The following is a 17,868-nucleotide window of genomic DNA, read 5'->3' on the forward strand; positions in this document are numbered from 1 at the left end:
TAATAGGACCTTAGTAAAGGTTAGGTGTGTCTCTGGGATTTCGGGTATAGGCTGAGGGGGGTACTTATGCATTTTCCCTTTATTTTAAGGCGAGTTGACAAACATTACTAGTTTATTACTCAATAAGGTTATAGTTTCAATTAATTACTATGTGTGGTTATATTTTAATATAATTTTCTATTAATTATGAGATTGTCACGATCCGAGCATACATCCTAGACGTGACCGACACTCGAGAACCATTATTGGTCGTCCCCAAGTGAATTCTTATCCTGGTTGACTACTAAGAGGAAGACTAACTCAAGCATACACACGCATCAAAAGTGAAGAATTGATTGAAAATAGTTTATTAAATCTCAAAGTTACCTAAAAATATTGAGTATTAGACATAAAGTTTTAAATAAAATATCTGAAATTGAATACTACTAGACTGACCAAGATTATCTATTCATGAAGCCTCCACTGTATAAAGATAGGTGTCGGAAAAAAGACGCACGACACCTCAAAGTGTTACTACTAACAAATCATAAATCATAAAGTTTTAAATCATAATGCAAGTCGAATGACATCAGTACATTGAATGTGCGAGTATGTAATGGGGCTAAATAACACAAATAACTGAATTGAAATGCTGAAAGTAACTCAACTGAAATATAGTATAAATCATGATGAAAAAAATCATTTAAGCTCGTATTGTGGGAATGCAATAATAGTAAACACTGAACTGAAATGTATATATAAAAATATACTTTACTTTACTTGGGAGTTTCTCTAACCGACAATCATCACTATGAGCCTTGTGATGAAACAACGTCTTACCTACGTTGCCAAAGCCACCCTATACCTTGCCGGAGTATAGAACGCAGCTGAACTGATAGATCCACTAAAAAGCCTTCTTGAGGCAGGTAAGAAGTCGCCTGTCTTGCGATCTTAATTCTTCTCCAAATTTATTCTCACACTAAAGAATTGACCTTAATACCTAAGCATAATTTAATAATCACACGATACGACCTTATACGTAAATGAAGAATAGTTCGCGTCTTAACTTAGAAATTTATGGGTGTAACAGGGACCCACAACGAATTGTATACAGAAAGAAAAATAGTCATTCCCTTATTTGTATACTCATTTATACAAATCTGATTTTATCTCTCCTCTCTCCATCCTCTAATTCTCTCCTAAAATCCCTTATACACATTGATTTTTGAATTTCGAAATCTACTTTCTTCCTCATAATCGTGACATCTCATTTTATGTCTCTTCTCTCCGTTCTCTAATTCTATCCTAAAATCACTCATACACATTGATTTTGAATTTCGAAATCTACTTTCTTTCTCATAATTGTGGCATCACAATTCAAGGTAATTGTCTAAAACGTGTTTCAACTCTTCTTTTTTTTTTGTTTTTCGTTTGTATATGATTTATGCTTGTCTTTTTTTTTTTCTCAAAAATCTTTCCCTAGACTTCAAATTTCAGATTTTTCTGAAAAAATGGATGAAGGAACTTGGATTACTAGAGGTATATCATTACGTGTCAAATTTGTTGATGATCCACTATGATTTTCGTTGGGTCTAACTCAAGCATTCAAAGATATTGAAATATATGTTGTTAAATCTTGAGTGAATGACTCAATTATGATGCAATAAATTTTGAAAATTTTTCAAGCAAAACATAGAAGCAATATATATATATATATATGCAATAAATTTTGAAAATCAACACATTTGTATATTAACAGAGTTATCATATATAATACCTTTATAATCAAGACATTTATAAAGTTTTTGATATATACTCAATTTTACTTTAACTTAACCTAAACTTCTTGATCACTATAATTTTTCTCTACAATTCAAGTTTTTGATTGATACTGTTGTTTGTTTTGCCAATTAGAATAATATCGTTGACAAATAGTATTTCTATACATAAAACTTCATCCTATATTTTGTACGCAGCTTATCCATAATTAGGATTTAGGGTAAATAAATACGTAATAATTATCGAACCCGCAATTACAAAAAATTCCTTAATTTGTAGTTAATCTCAACTACAAATTCTACTAATATAATAAGAGAGATGAACGATTTTGGAAATACTTAAAAGATTACACTATCTAACATAAAATATTATGTTACATAGCTTAGTAATTAGTACTTAAAATATACTGCCTCTGTTCTTAATTACTTGTCCACTTTTGAATTGACACACATATTAAGAAAATAATTATTGACATAGTGAGTTTACCATTTTACTCCTATTAATTATGAAGTTAATGAATTAAAAACTCAAGATTTTCAAGAAATGCTATATTTTTTAAAATAAGTAATTGAGGGTATAATAGGTAAAAAAGAAATTTGTCATTTCTTGATTTGTCCAAATGAACAAGTAATTAGGGACAACTACAAAGAAAAATAGACAAGTAATTAGGGGCAGAGGGGTGTTATAATGCTATTGGAAACCGTCTTTCTATGATACAGTTCACATTTTAATAAATTCTTGTGAAGCTACACAATTACTTTTAATGTTATTTGTAATATTTTATATTAAATTATCATAACATAAATATTTTTCTCTAACAGACAATTGCCTCAAAGATTTTATCGAGAAATCTTGACGTAACTGATAAAATCATTGTCGTGTAGTTAATATCACGAGTTTAAACTATGGAAATAATTTTTTAACAGATTATAATAGATACTTATGATCAAACTCTTTTCGAACTCGAGCATCACATCTTTTAGTGCACCTTTGACTAATTATAAATTATAATAGATACGTATGGTTCAACCCATATCAAACTCGAGCATAAACAACTTTAGTGCACCTAGCTGCCTATATTTATCATCGCAGATCGATCCCAGATCCAAAAAAAATTTCCCAGATGATGAAACCCATAAACTCAATCACAAAAACAATATTCCAAAAATTTAAGAATGTCAGTAATCCCAGAAAACCCCCATTTTCATCATCATTAATTTTGGAATCAATTCCAAGGGAGAAAGTTGATTGCTTGGTGATTGGGGCAGGTATAGTGGGCATTGCAGTAGCTAAAGAGCTTAGCGTAAATCATGGTAGACAAGTTTTGGTTTTGGATTCTGCCCCAATTTTTGGAACTGGTACAAGTTCTCGTAATAGTGAAGTTATTCATGCTGGCATCTATTACCCTACTAATTCTCTCAAGGTTCTTTCTCGTTTTCATTTTTTCCAAGTTCTACTGTGAATCTTGTTGTTTTTTAGGGCACACCCATTTAAGGATTTAGTTAAAAATTGAATCTTGGGGTAGCTTATTGGTTGAGTTTTCCCTTTTAGCTGATAAAGATTTGTTATTAAACTTGTTTCCATTGTGTTAGTTGAACACTAGAACTTATAAAATGATCATCTCAATACCTCCGGAAGTTATGTGTCATGTTAGCATCGGGTGTTCCTAAGACAGAGTGAGGATGAGTTGAAGTGTTTAGTTACCTCAGCTTGTCTCCATTGTGCCAGTAAGGTTTCAACTTGCAAAATGATCATCTAGATACCTCCATAATTTATGTGTCATGTTAGNATTTTGGAATCAGTTCCAAGGGAGAAAGTTGATTGTTTGGTGATTGGAGCAGGTATAGTGGGCATTGCAGTAGCTAAAGAGCTTAGTGTAAATCATGGTAGACAAGTTTTGGTTTTGGATTCTGCCCCAATTTTTGGAACTGGTGCAAGTTCTCGTAATAGTGAAGTTATTCATGCTGGCATCTATTACCCTACTAATTCTCTCAAGGTTCTTTCTTGTTTTCATTTTTTCTAAGTTCTACTGTGAATCTTGTTGTTTTTTTAGGGCATACCCATTTAAGGATTTAGTTAAAAATTGAATCTTGGGGTAGCTTATTGGTTGAGTTTTCCCTTTTTAGCTGATAAAGATTTGTGATTAAGTGTTACAGGAAGTCTGGATTTTGTTTTTAGGCATGATATGTAAACAGACACTTAAACTTGAGCTCAGCTAGCTAAGTAATCACTTTAGATAGCTCAACTTGTTTCCATTGTGTTAGTTGAACACTAGAACTTATAAAATGATCATCTAGATACCTCCGAAAGTTATGTGTCATGCTAGCATTGGCTGTTCCCGAGACACAGGGAGGATGAGTTGAAGTGTTTAGTTACCTCAGCTTGTCTCCATTGTGCCAGTAAGGTTTCAACTTACAAAATGATCATCTGGATACCTTCATAATTTATGTGTCGCGTTAGCATTGGGTGTCCATGAGACATAGTGAGGACGAGTTGAAGTGTTTAGTTACCTCAGCTTGTGTCCATTGTGCCAGTTGAACACTCCAACTTACAAAATGATCAACTAGCTTGTGGGGTGAAAGTTTGGTTTTTGATACTGTTAATCAATCTAGTTTCTCGTATTCTCTACTGTATTCTTGTGTTAGAGGTCAGAACATTTCCAATTAAGATTGAACTGAAAGTTTGAATTTGATTCTGCCAATCAATCAGGTTTCTTGTCTATGGCTTTAATGTTGCTTCTATAGTTACTGAGTAAGCATGAATGGGAACTTTGAATTTTTATACAGTTAATAATCAAGTTAGTATTTCCTGCTATTTGGAAGAGGAGAAATAAGAGGCATCTCTTAAGCTTTAGTGGTGAAAGTTGAGTGTCTAACTAACTGGGAATACGATTGGATGCAACATGGAGAAACTTGTTATCTTAGCTTGATTAGAGTACATTTACCTGATGTTAGAATTTCAAGTCGAGTTCAAGCACAATCTAATTATTGACTGTCATGACTACAATTTCAGTGCTAAACTCTGAGTTCACCCTGGATTCAATTTCAAAAACCTTGATTTACAAGACTATGCAAATCAGCTGCATATGCTCTAGCGATATTAAATGTACAAAACTATGCAAATTAGTGGTAGCTGGCTTGGCAATAGTCATTCTTATCGTTTCTCACTTCAATGCAAACTCTAATCTTACATGCATGGATCTCTTTTCTTGAAATTATAAAGGAGCAAGTGTCATTATTGGGATGTGGAATATCATAGTTGTAAAGTTTCAAAAACTATCATAAGCAGTTTTACTGCAAGGAGCTCCCACACAAGAGCTTTAACTTTCAAATTTAATCGCAGGCATCTTTCTGTGTTAGAGGGAAAGAATTGCTCTACAAGTATTGCAAAGACCACGAAATTCCACACAAGCAGATAGGCAAGCTAATAGTTGCTACTGGATTATCAGAGGTTCCAAGATTGAGCGCTCTCATGAATCGAGGAGTTCAAAATGGGGTTGAGGGTCTGAGAATGATGGAGGGATATGAAGCTACTATACTGGAGCCCGAATTGCAATGTGTTAAAGCTTTATGGTCACCTTCCTCAGGAATAGTGGATAGTCATTCCTTGATGCTATCATTGGTGGTAATGCTTCTCATCATTCAGTCTCCAAATATATTATGTCATGTTGACTGCTTGCTAATCAACATCCAAAGAGCTTATTCTTTAGAACTTCGGGGAAAAAATCTCTCTACTTAGAAGATCTCAATTTATCATTATTTGTTTACCTTTTTAGAATCATTGATGTAATATTGACAGGACTATGACCATACCATGGGTTTAGGGCGAAGCTGAAAGTCATGGGACGACTTTCTCTTACAATACTGCTGTTATTGGTGGTCATATTGAAGGAAATCAAATTCAAATTCATGTTTCTGGGAGCAATGCCATTGCAAACTGGAATGGGAGCTCTGAATTGGACTCTGAACTTATTCTTATTCCAAAGCTTGTAGTGAATTCTGCAGGCTTAAGCGCTCCAGCCATTGCAAAACGAATGAAAGGTCTACCTGACGGTATTATACCTGCTTCTCATTATGCTCGTGGTTGCTACTTCACACTTTCAAACACTAAATCCCCTTTCAAGCATTTGATTTATCCTATACCTGAGGTTGGTGGCCTTGGAGTGCATGTTACCTTGGATTTGAATGGTCAAGTCAAGTTTGGTCCTGATGTCGAATGGATAGAAGGAATTGATGATATTTCAAGCTTCCTCAACATGTAAGTTCTCATTGATAATGTAATTTTTTGCATATTGAAGGTTGTAAATTATGTTCTCCTTTTGAGTACTTCAGCCTGCTACATTTTTATTTTATTTTTGATAAAGACTTCAGCCTGCTACATTCTTTACACTTAAATTGGAAATAGAATTGCAGAACNGATTTGAATGGCCAAGTCAAGTTTGGTCCTGATGTCGAATGGATAAAAGGAATTGATGATATTCCGAGCTTCCTCAACATGTAAGTTCTCATTGATAATGTAAATTTTTGCATATTGAAGGTTGTAAAGTATGTTCTCCTTTTGAGTACTTCAGCCTGCTACATTCTTTACACTTAAAATGGAAAATAGAATTGCAGAACAGTCAAAAAATTCCTTAATGCTGGAAATGGTTACTCTTCTTGCATTACGAAACTAACAGGAGCAAAAGAATTCTAATCTCCGATATGATTTGCTTATGATATTTTAGGTTTGATTACTCTGTGCGTGAAGACCGTGCAAATCAATTCTACCCAGCAATAAGAAAATACTACCCTAGTCTAAAGGATAGATCTTTGGAGCCAGGTTATGCAGGCATCAGACCAAAACTTTCTGGTCCAGAAGAAGGTCCTACCGATTTTGTAGTTCAGGTAATATCAAACTTATTCCAAGTTTCTAATCACATGCAATTCTTTAAGTTTGCCAAAATTAAGCACAGCTGATCCAACGGACAGAAAATTAACTAATCCCTACAAGGTTAACGATTAGTACTCTGATCGGGTCTTACACCTGAAGTTATCAGACAAGAATGATCGGAATTACCTGAAGCAGAGACATTTTTGGTTACCTTTCCCTTCCATCTGCTAAATCTGATGGTCTCTAAAACACATGTTTTGCAGGGAGAGGACATTCATGGTATATCTGGTTTAGTAAACCTGTTTGGGATTGAATCACCAGGCCTAACTTCCAGTATGGCTATTGCAGAACATGTTGCTGCTAAACTACTGAAATGATATGAGATTTCTTCTGCTCGCGCTGAAGTGATATTTTTATGTTGCAGTAGTTTCAGTCAGCTGTTAAGTTGGAGAACTCTATAGACATAAAAATGTATTATCATTGAAATTTCACCATCTAACAAGGGATATATTGTACTTACGAGTTGCGAGTGACTGGTGACTTTAAGCAGTAAGAAGAGAGTTGTGGGCAACTGAATTCTGTTTGTACCCAAAACAAGAAACTTAAATAGTCATTGTTTCACTGTTTAAATGTTTTCCATTCTAACAATTGATTGTCAGTACACAACACATCCAGAGCCTCTTAAGCATCAGCTGGAATTGCAAATAATCTTTTAACATTCTATAGAAATTTTTAACAATTTCAACAATATGGTTCATGATAAAAACAGCCATCCACTTCTGATTCCTCGAAGGGAATGATGCATGAGTTCCATTCTAAGATTTCACCCCAACAAAAGCAACTCGAAATATTGTAGAGCTTCAATACATGATGAATCCAATTAGGCAGCTGTTCTACCAACTTTCACCTGAGTTCTTGATATGACCATCCAAAAAACTTAACCTTGTATTATAACATAGAAACTCTCATCGTTTACGTTCTTGTCTCCACTTATAGACAGGTTTGGTTGTTGGGTTAACAAGCTCTTCTTCACGAAGTTTGCGTTTCCTTCCAGATTTCTGGTTAACATAAAAGGAATTATTCTAGGATCACCGTTTACAATCTTTGAATACAGAAAAGATATAACCTTAAATATACCTGTAATTCTTTCTGCATTGCCATATCCATGTATACTTTCTCTAAATCTCTCACTCTGCTCTTTCTTGCTTCCAACTCTCTATAAGATGTAGCTGTCTTCCTGCGCAGGAGATTCCAATGATGAAAAAGTTGACAAACTTTGCTTTGAAACCAAACGAAAATTAGTATACATATATATGAAAGTGCACATGTATCCACAGTGGATACTGTTTCTTTTAATTGCATTCCTTCCTTCCTTTCAGCAGTTACGAAGTGCTTGGTTGGGGTTGAAGTGAAGGAAAGGATCGGATAAGGAAGAAACTACGCTCAGCTTCAAGAAATAAATGCCTCCAATATTTAACAGAAAAATAAGGTATTGGAACATGATTCAATAAAATGTAGAAGACCAGTTTTTGTATAAAAGGACCAACGATTTCAAAATATTTATCAGCTGTGGATAAAAAGATAAGTAAGTTTGGAACACAATTGATGTATTCTTCATTTTCCTTTTTTATTATTGATAACTGAGAATCCACAAGAGTCGGATGCCTGTGAATGTTCTGAAACTCTGGATATGGGCTTTGCCCCTTTACCCTTATCCACTTAACATGTCGCACTCTCACCACTAGACAGAAGACCCATGGAACCATGTATCTCTAATCACAGACTAGATGATTAGTTTATCTCTTATAAAGAACTAAGATCCAGTGTCAAAATCATCATAATAATGATAATGTTGACATATCTCGTGAGGGATATGCTTGACAGATTTTAAATAGATTGCCAAACGGTTAGATCAAATTCAAGTTCAAAACATGATATAATCTGTTGTACAACATAAATAAGAAAAGGCTGCAATTACCTTCTAATACTGCTAGGCAAGTTCCCAGAAGCAGCCAGATTACTACGTTCTGAAGCTTTAGACGCTAGCTCTTCTGCTTCTTCCCTGACAAAACATAGAAAGCAAGAAATTTGAATATGGCACTGCAACACAGAAATATCTTGACAAAAAACAGAAAATTCAAAGTGATATTTGGGTGGCACTGCAACACAAGGAATTTCATTTGCTTGCTGTCCAAAATGATTATAATAGACTTAAATAAAGCTCTTAGGAATCCTGGTATATAATCATGTCATCCTCTTCTCAAACATGTGGGATACAGAGGAGAGAGAATCAAAAGAATGATAAAAGAAAATGGCATTGCATGATTGTTTGAGGCCTAAATAAACAAAGCTAAAAACAGGAAAAAAGGAAAAGATACTGAAAAAGACAAGTCCCGAGAGGCTGAAATCCCACATCAGAATTCAAGCTTGCACTGAGATACTTGCACAGTTTCGATGATTCAGTATTTTATTTTTTATTTCTTTCCAAAGAGCCCAACATCAGTTAATTTCAACAATTCAGTCTCCTGAAAGATCAGTCATGAGTGGCACTAAATTTAATCAGGAAGACCTGCTTGGCTATTTTATTAGGACCAATGGAACTAGAGTTAGGTAATATTTGGAGATAATTTGTGAACAAAGTTTGGGTATCCATTAGAGATAATGATATACCATAAAGGAGGGAATCGTTGGTCCTTCTGGTTCAGTCATATGGTAAAAGTCAACTGAGATCAAGTGATGAGGTTTCAGCTCATGAAGAAAGCTAAGTATTGGATGCAATATGTCAGGCCAATGAATTACCATCAAGTAAAGGGCTTCAAATGAGGCTTTAGTTGTATGGTAATAGTGAACTATTTTCTGAAGTTGAATGATATATCAACCCATGAAGATAATTAAAAATTGAACGGAATTGTCAGGTAAATTACATTCAAATAGATGTTTCCAAACGTGACTATAATTTGACAGTGTACACACGTAAACACAAGAAAGTTATTTCAACATGTATGCTGAATGTGTAACAATGGATAAAGAATTAAAGAGGTATTTCTAACCTGTCTTCAGCATAATAGACACGTTTGTTTGATGGCTGATTATCAAGCGAGTGCAGCATGGCGGTTAACTTCTCGATTTTCTGCATACAATAAGAGTTATTTGTTGATGACCAATACAATAAAAGTTATTGACAAGAAGGAAGCTGAAGAAACTTCTCAATTCAAGGGATCAACAAAGAGAGAGAAAGAAAAGAAAGTAATTACAAAGTGAACCACAATAAGCAACAGTAAACCTTTTTCTCACTCTGAACTTTCTGTAAAATATAGCCTATATCCTGAGTCTTCATTAACATGAGTTCCTCTGGAGTGTATTTATTTGCTTGGCTCCTGGAAACAAGGAACAGTGTCCAACAAGTCAGGTCAATCACGACTGAGGAAGAAATCAGCTTAACCAACAGATAGAATATTCGTATCTTACTCCAATTTGTGCACTCCATCAACAGTTTTTGTTTTAACCATCTTGAAGTAGAACTCATCTGGATTTCGAAATGCTGCTTTTTCCTTTAGTTTCTGTGAGGCAAATAACAAATATCACTCACATATCCAATCATACAAAATGTAAATGATCATTCAAGGCAAAGATAAAGGTCCCACCAATAAAAAACCAAAAGTATATGTAGGAATCCCTTCAAAAGACTACTAACAAAACACAATCAAGGGTTTTGATCTTTTTTTAAGAACGAGAAATCAGCCAACTGCAGCCTTCGAAACTGGGGACGATGGACCCACCCCTCAACCCTACTCCACTTAAATACTCAACTTAATTCTTGAACATGTGACCAAAGAACAAGTTCCTCAACCTTTGCCAATTGAGCTAATCCGGGGGCACAAGGGTTTTATTTTTTAATACAAATGAGCTGTAAAAGCCCCATTGTGGGAAGCTGACCTTCTTTCCTTCTTCCAATCTTTCATTGTTCTACTCAGTGGAAAAAAATTTGGGCCTTGCAGCAAATATCACACAGCGCTAAACTTATTCATGTCTCAACCACATATCAAGATTTAGCAGCAACAACAACATACCCAGCATAATCCCGCTTGTACGGTCTGGGAAGGTAGGATGTACACAGGATTTTACCCCCTACCTTTGTGGGGTAGATAGGCTTTTTTCCGATAAGACACTTGGCTCAAAAGAGGTGTAATAGAAACAGGATAGACAAGATAATAACGACAACATATAGAATTTCTCAAAAAAAAAAAATAATGAAGAATCGGATACTACGCGAATACTAGTTAAGAATACTAAAAAAAGAGAAAGATGAGACTAGCTCCGTGCCTCTTCCTCATAAACGTACTCAAACACACGGACTGCCTACTACCATGCTACCCTATTCTCCACCTCCAAACCTTCTTATCTAAGGTCATGTTCTCTTCTGTAAGCTGAAGATTTAACGTATCAAGCTATAGAATACTTTGAATTCAACTAATTCCATATCTAAATCTTCCTATCTAAGCTCATGTCAGCTAACATATTGAGCTATAGAACACTCTGAATTCAAATAATTCCACATCTACGTTTTCTTCTAACTTGTAAACCTTTCAATTCCTCGTAGAACAACAAAACAAAACCAAAAAAGCTAAATTTTACCTGTAAAGCCTGCTCCTTTTTGTGGAATGCTGTCGCCCGTACCACATAATCTTTGTGTTTCTCAAGCAACCCGAATTTTTTCCTTGCTTGTCTGATAAGAAAATTTACAACAAGATTAAACCAAATCAACTCAAAAACACATACAATCAGTATAATATGTGAAATAAATTACAGAATCACTTACGGCTGAGCTCGCTCCTTATGAGCTCGTCTAGGAATTGCATTCTTGAACGACGACATTTTACAACTGATTAATTCACTGACAGCAACAACAACGAAAATTCTTCAAAAAATTTCACGCTTTTCCCCAGACAGCAAAAAGCAAATCTACAGGAAGAAGAAGAAGAAGATGATTAAGGGTTTGGTACAATTGCAGGGTTTTAGGATTTGGGCCTTTTTTTGACCCGTTACTAAGATGAGGAAGGGCTTTAGAATTTGAGATGGGCTAAATGAGGTTCGGGCCAAAGTATTTTGCTTAAGTTGATTTTTTTTAATTTTTAACCTATAATATATAACCAACTCAACTCAAAGAATATTCTTTGGTGATTTTATAAGGACCATTGCACAAATGGCTCATTTTGGGGATGTCATTTTCTTTTGTCCTTCGGCATTTTAAGTTTTTTTTTTTAAAAAAAAAAAAGTGGTTGAAAATACTCTTGACATCGAAATAACAATCAATTTTTGTTTTGGATAAGTTCATATGTTTGTAGCATAATATAACACAAGTATGCCGCTTAGATCCTCTAGAACTTGTGTCGATAGAGGCAAAAGTTCAATTTAAAATCCACAGACCACAAGGTATGTTGTTAAAGACATAATTTAGTCCATACATAGCTTATGTTGAGAGAGGTAAAACTTCAGTTTCAGAACTCTTAAGTTATGTCGTAAAAGACATAATTACTTAATTACTATTACCATAGAACTTATGCCGATTAAGACAATCATTTTCTAAACTTATGTCTAGTGAAATTAGGTCATAGATAAGGGTGTTTTACTCCACGAGTTTTCATTAAATGAGCAATATGACTAGCATTTCGATTTTCGACTATGGGTTTATCAAAGCTCGATATAGTACTCTCGACTCTCTAATCCCTTCCTGTATTTGATTTTTATGTTGTTTTCCATCGATGTTTGAACTTATATTGATATCCGATTGAATTTGAACTCACAACGAAAAGTTATATTAAAAGGTAAAACACTTCCTAACAAAAACAATTTCATACTAAGAGGAACTCAAACTTGAGAACTCTGATTAATAAGTTATTAATACTTGTTGTTCCACCACCATCCTCGTCGGTTCATTCTCTACTTAGTTTGTTTTGAAGTGATAAGTTGAAGAAAAGTCCCAAAGGGCCACATCTTTTCTGTCTTTTTTTTGTCCAATAATGTATATATTGATATGCCAACTTTCCAAGAAGTTTCATGGAAGATGAAACTTGAAATTTTGGTATATTTTAATTGTATCAAAATCTACGATCTTATAGAGATAATGGATAAAATCTATGTACGTAGATGCGCTTACAAGACTCTTAAGATTTATATCTATGTTGGCTTAAACAAAATGTTTGTCTTGTGGATAGTTATACCTACTTGTTCAATATTATAACGAATACTTTAGATTTGTTCTTTCTAAAAAGAATATCATGTTTAATTAGTATTTTATAAAATTCTATATTATAAAAACTTCAATAGTTTGAACACGTGTTTTACTAGTCACATAATTGATAATTCTTATCATTGCGCCAAAACTCTTAATAGTTGTTGTTCAACCAAACTTTTCCATAAATCCATTATGGGAATAATACTTTTCCATAAATCCATTATGGGAATATATATACATACTTGTTTACTACTATTTCAAGTGGATGTGATTATTTTTAATTGGAAGATCTCTTGCTAAATGCCAAGTTTCAGCCCACAAGAAGAAGAAGAAAATATAGTGGAAGAATTAAATGAAAAGAAAAGTAATTTGTTTTATAGTTGAAAAGAAAAGAAAAAAGTTAATCTGAAATAGTTGCTTATAAAAATAAAATAATACAATATATACATATGTCAGTGACCTAGCACGAAAAAACACTCTTCAAAAGTGAAATATCTATTTTTTTTTGTCAAAAGCACGAAAAAAATACTCTCCAAGAGTATGAAATGACTAATTTTTTGGTCAAAATATTCATAGTAATATATAACTTTTTATATTTTCATATCAAAACAAAGGAAAAATCAATTTATTTTTCGACGAAAATTGAATTTTGCAAATTATATCCTAGACTAGAAGATCATGTAAAGTTAACTATTACTTCACAGTAACAAAGAACCAACTTTTTATTTTTTATGGTTTTCGCAATCGACTAAACATTCACACAGAATGAATGGAGTAATATATATATCCTTAGATCATTGAATTATTGATTGTTATAATCAACGAAAATTCAGATGAAACTTCTTGCTCCCACTTGATTTCGCTCTACCTAACCTACATGAGGAATAGGTTGGGGAGATCTACCTAAATTATATGAAAAAAATAAATACAAATGAAAAGCTATCGTTTTTGGTTGCCATTTTCATTGAGAAATTTCGAGGAAGTTTAAGAATAGAACACAAAATGGAAAATTTTCCACATTACTTTATTGTCCGTTTTAGAGAAAAAGGACATTGGTAGGTTAGATGTCAATTTGTAACTAAAATCAATTATTATTTATTGTATTGAATTTTCTATTGGCTGTATGAACAGAGAAAATAGTATTATGGCACACGACAATTTTACAAGCGTTTTTGGAAGTGCTAATTACGTGACTCAATAGTACTAAAGTTTAAATACTTTTTTCGTCTCAAAATAAGTAGTAAGTATTGTTTTAGCTTTTTCACGTTCAATGAAGAAAAAATAATAAATACAAAGTATTATTTATATTCAGAATTCTGTATTCATATTAGAGTTCGATTAAATTTAAATTTCAGTCGAAAAATCCTAATGATCCGTAACAAAGGCGACTCCCTCCCATATTGGTATAATTGAAAACAATTACTCTCTCTATGTCTCGATTTATGTAGCAAATCGTGAATCCAAAAGTAGAACCTTTAAGTTTTTAAAAATTAAATTTATGTTCTTTTTAAAAAAAATACATAAAAAGTGTTAAAAATTACAATAATAATGACTTAAAATATTTTTAAAACATAAACAAACTTCAATAAAAAAAATTGATTGACTCTCAAAATTTCAATTGTTTCACTTAAATTAAGACGAAAGAAATTCTAACTATTATCTTGAATTTCTAAAGCGGTAATCATTTTCTTTTTATTGCTAAAACAACACCTATTTGGCTATTTCAAAACGAAAGAAATGCTTACTTATTAGTAGGGGTGTTAATGGGTCGGTTTGGATCGGTTATTGGTCAAAATCAAAACCAAACCAACTTAATCGGTTTTAAAATTATCGTTTGATGGTTATCGGTTTCAATTTGGTTTGGTTCAGTTATTCAGTTATTATCCATACACAAAAATAAAAGATACAATTTATTCAAAATGTTAAAAAAGTGACAACAATCTATTCAAAACGAAAAATAGTTAGAATGACTTAAATTATTGAATTTTCGATCACTAAATTTACTATCAATAAAGCTTTAAAATTTACTATATTGGCCTAGAAGAAAGAGACAATAACATTTTCAGTCCCACAAAGAATTGTCATAGACATTCATATATATGAAATCAATAAGATAAATGTTTCATCTTGAACATTTTTGCTTTCAATAAGTAAATTATAAAGAAATTTTAATTAAAATATGTATAAGATCTTTAAAATTATTTATAAAAATAATATATTAAGTATGCATATTAATTAAATATATGTATATAATTCATCGGTTCGATTCGCTTATTTTTTCGATTTTTTCAAATAAAACCATAATCAAACCAAATACTATCGATTTTCAAAAATTTAAACCCAAACCAAACTAAACCCAAATAAAATCAATTTTATTTTATGGATTTGGTTCAATTTGAATCGATTTTTATCCAAACCGTGAACACCCCTACTTAATTAGTATATGATATATCTTTAATTGTATGATTGAAACTCTTTTAATTACTTCATAGTTTTACTTCTTTATTTATATTTTGAATCTTACGGATAAAATAAAAATATTGACTCAATCCAAAATAATGAAAATACTACACTGAAATTAGATAGAATCTGAGTCCATATATATTATGTCCCATTTCATTTAACGGGGTCCATAAATTTTTTATACACAATATTGGCATGATTATTCTTCTAATTAATCCAAATTATTGAATAATCATCTTTTTTTTTTTCCCAAAAAAAAAAATTAAAGGACTTATTTTTTCAGGAATCACAAGCAAAGATTTTGATCAAACGATTCATCTCTGCTGTTCCATCATAAGACTAAAGTCCTCAAAGCATACGAATCCATCTCCATTTTTATCCACACCTCTTATCATACGCCGGCACTCCTCTAACGTGCACCGTCCATCTCCTATCGTTCTAAACACGTTAAACAGCTCCTCCGCCGTGATCTTCCCGTCGTGATTGGCGTCGAAAAACTCAAACGTATCTCTCATCTCGGAATCACACGACGGAGGACCGAACGCCGAGCTTATAGCTCCGAATTCCTGTAAACTAATACATCCATCTCCATTTACATCTACTTCATTAAGCAATTGTACTAGTTCCTCCTCGGTTGGAGGATCCGATCCAACTCGAGTCAAAATCGCCGAAATTTCCTCCTTATGTATCTTCCCGTCGCCGTCTCCGTCGATCATTTGAAAGACTTGTACGAGTTCGGAGTAAACTTCGGCGGGGATTTCAGACGGCCATTGAGTAGTAGTGCTGGGTAATACACTTGTCGGAGTGGTTACGGACCCGGAGGAGGAAGAGGAGGTGGTTACGGACCCGAATGAGGGGTTTTCGGATCTGGAAATGGATCCTTTTTTTTTGGATTTGAAGAGCTTTTTGGGGAGATTGGTGAAGAGCTTCATGGTGATGGAATTTGGAGAGTAAAAAGGAAGAGAAGAGAGAATGATGATGAAGAAGGAGAGAGGAAGGAGAGGAGGTTAAATGGGAGAAGGAAGTAGCAAGCCATAGTGAGCTTCCAGGAAATTTCCTAGAGTGAATGATAAGAGAAAATAAGGTTCTATTTATTTGGTTCCTTTAGTTACCTGTCACTCGATGTTCGGTACTCGTGTTAAAACTTAGATAAATACTCCCTCCGTCCCTTTTTAGTTGTTCACTTTAGAAATGACACACAGATTAAGGCAACAATGATTAGCACAGTAAAGTTACAATTTTACCCTTATGACAACTTTTCACTTCAAAATTACAACCACTTATTTGAATTCAAGTGAAATAAATTGGAGGGAAACAACATACACTTTTACAATTTTCAAGAAGTGTAAATAAGGGTGTAATAGGAAAAAATGTGTTGTCCTTTCTTGATTTGTCAAAATGGACAACTAAATAGGGACAACTAAAAAAGAAAATATGGACAAGTAAATAGGGACGGAGGGAGTATGAGTTAGCTATGAAAAATTCTAATGATTAAATGAAGATTTGAGAATTTCAAGATTTTAGGTTCAAAATTTAAAAGATAAAAAACACTAGGTGGTTATTCGGTTCTTCTTATCTGTTATTCCCTCCGTCCCTTTTTAGTTGTCCACTTTAGAAATGACACACAGATTAAGATAACAATGATTAGCACAGTGAAGTTACAATTTTACCCTTATGACAACTTTTCACTTCAAAATTACAACCACTTATTTGAATTAAAGTGAAATAAATTGGAGGGAAACAACATACACTTTTACAATTTTCAAGAAGTGTAAATAAGGGTATAATAGGAAAAAATTTGTTGTCCTTTCTTGATTTGTCAAAATGGACAACTAAATAGGGACAACCAAAAAAGGAAATATGGACAAGTAAATAAGGACGGAGGGAGTATAACACAAAGTTATCTGATACATGATGTTAATGGAAGTGATAGGTGTCACATGACATTTGTCAAAATATGCAAAAGCTAATGCAGACACCATTATCATAAAAAAAAAGTTTACTAAAGAAGGCGATTTTGTATCCAATAAAGCTTCAATCAAAACCTGTGATTAATTAAAGAATGAATAGGTGTTTATCAACCTCCACTATATATATAGTTGGTGTGATTATTTTCTTTAGTCTATTCCATTTATGTTTTTTTTTTCTTTTTATCTTGATATGCGTAGGAAAAATTTATATTAGGGATAAAAAGTTTTTTTTTAATAAAGGTAATTTTTATATCTAGTAAAGCTTGAATTTGAGATGTCTAAATAAAGTCATATACCACCACAATTGTTAAAGAATGACAAAAGTCCCACATCGGTGGTTAATGAGATGGGTGGACTCCTTATAAGGCTTGGACAATCCTCCTCCCTTTGAGCTAGCTTTTGGGGTGTGAGTTAGGCCTAAGACCTAATTTAACATGGTATCAGAGCAGGGCTCGTCTCACCCGATGTTGGGGCCCCAAAATCAAAATTGTCCACGCACCAAATGCTAAGCACTGGGCGTGAGGTGGGGTGTTAAAGAATGACAAAAGTCCCACATCGGTGGGTAATGAGATG

General features: G+C 33.4%; 2 protein-coding genes and 1 pseudogene across 7 annotated transcripts; 1 reads left to right on the forward strand and 2 right to left on the reverse strand.

Moving 5' to 3' along the window:
- Positions 1 to 2,879: 2,879 nt before the first annotated feature.
- Positions 2,880 to 7,131, forward strand: LOC125865662 (L-2-hydroxyglutarate dehydrogenase, mitochondrial). 4 transcript variants are annotated; one of them, XM_049545868.1, is made up of 6 exons: positions 2,880 to 3,181; positions 5,101 to 5,382; positions 5,582 to 5,935; positions 6,175 to 6,254; positions 6,482 to 6,641; positions 6,891 to 7,131. In XM_049545868.1, exons 1-6 carry the CDS (start codon positions 2,882 to 2,884, stop codon positions 7,002 to 7,004), a joined length of 1,290 nt encoding a protein of 429 aa, XP_049401825.1. In that variant the 5' UTR covers positions 2,880 to 2,881; the 3' UTR covers positions 7,005 to 7,131. The 4 variants fall into 4 exon arrangements, with proteins under 4 accessions (XP_049401825.1, XP_049401824.1, XP_049401823.1 ...); XM_049545867.1 differs by lacking the exon at positions 6,175 to 6,254 and adding an exon at positions 3,600 to 3,754 and having other exon boundaries at positions 2,880 to 3,026; positions 5,582 to 6,015; XM_049545866.1 differs by lacking the exon at positions 6,175 to 6,254 and having other exon boundaries at positions 5,582 to 6,015.
- A 91-nt stretch (positions 7,132 to 7,222) lies between these two features.
- On the reverse strand, positions 7,223 to 11,609 carry LOC125865663 (probable U3 small nucleolar RNA-associated protein 11). Of its 2 annotated transcripts, none has more exons than XR_007446378.1 (8): positions 11,447 to 11,609; positions 11,263 to 11,353; positions 10,096 to 10,187; positions 9,911 to 10,004; positions 9,678 to 9,757; positions 8,606 to 8,689; positions 7,765 to 7,901; positions 7,223 to 7,685 (listed from the first exon to the last, which is right to left on the reverse strand). XR_007446378.1 is itself a non-coding variant. In XM_049545870.1 (8 exons), exons 1-8 carry the CDS (start codon positions 11,500 to 11,502, stop codon positions 7,593 to 7,595), a joined length of 690 nt encoding a protein of 229 aa, XP_049401827.1. In that variant the 5' UTR covers positions 11,503 to 11,609; the 3' UTR covers positions 7,223 to 7,592. The 2 variants fall into 2 exon arrangements, 1 of the variants encoding a protein (XP_049401827.1); XM_049545870.1 differs by having other exon boundaries at positions 7,765 to 7,864.
- Positions 11,610 to 15,418: 3,809 nt separating this feature from the next.
- On the reverse strand, positions 15,419 to 16,389 carry LOC125865908 (probable calcium-binding protein CML36; annotated as a pseudogene). The gene has a single exon (XR_007446423.1). The product of XR_007446423.1 is annotated as a probable calcium-binding protein CML36 (transcript).
- Positions 16,390 to 17,868: the final 1,479 nt, after the last annotated feature.

Source organism: Solanum stenotomum, chromosome 5 (assembly GCF_019186545.1).
Source record: "Solanum stenotomum isolate F172 chromosome 5, ASM1918654v1, whole genome shotgun sequence".
Lineage (NCBI taxonomy): Eukaryota > Viridiplantae > Streptophyta > Magnoliopsida > Solanales > Solanaceae > Solanum > Solanum stenotomum.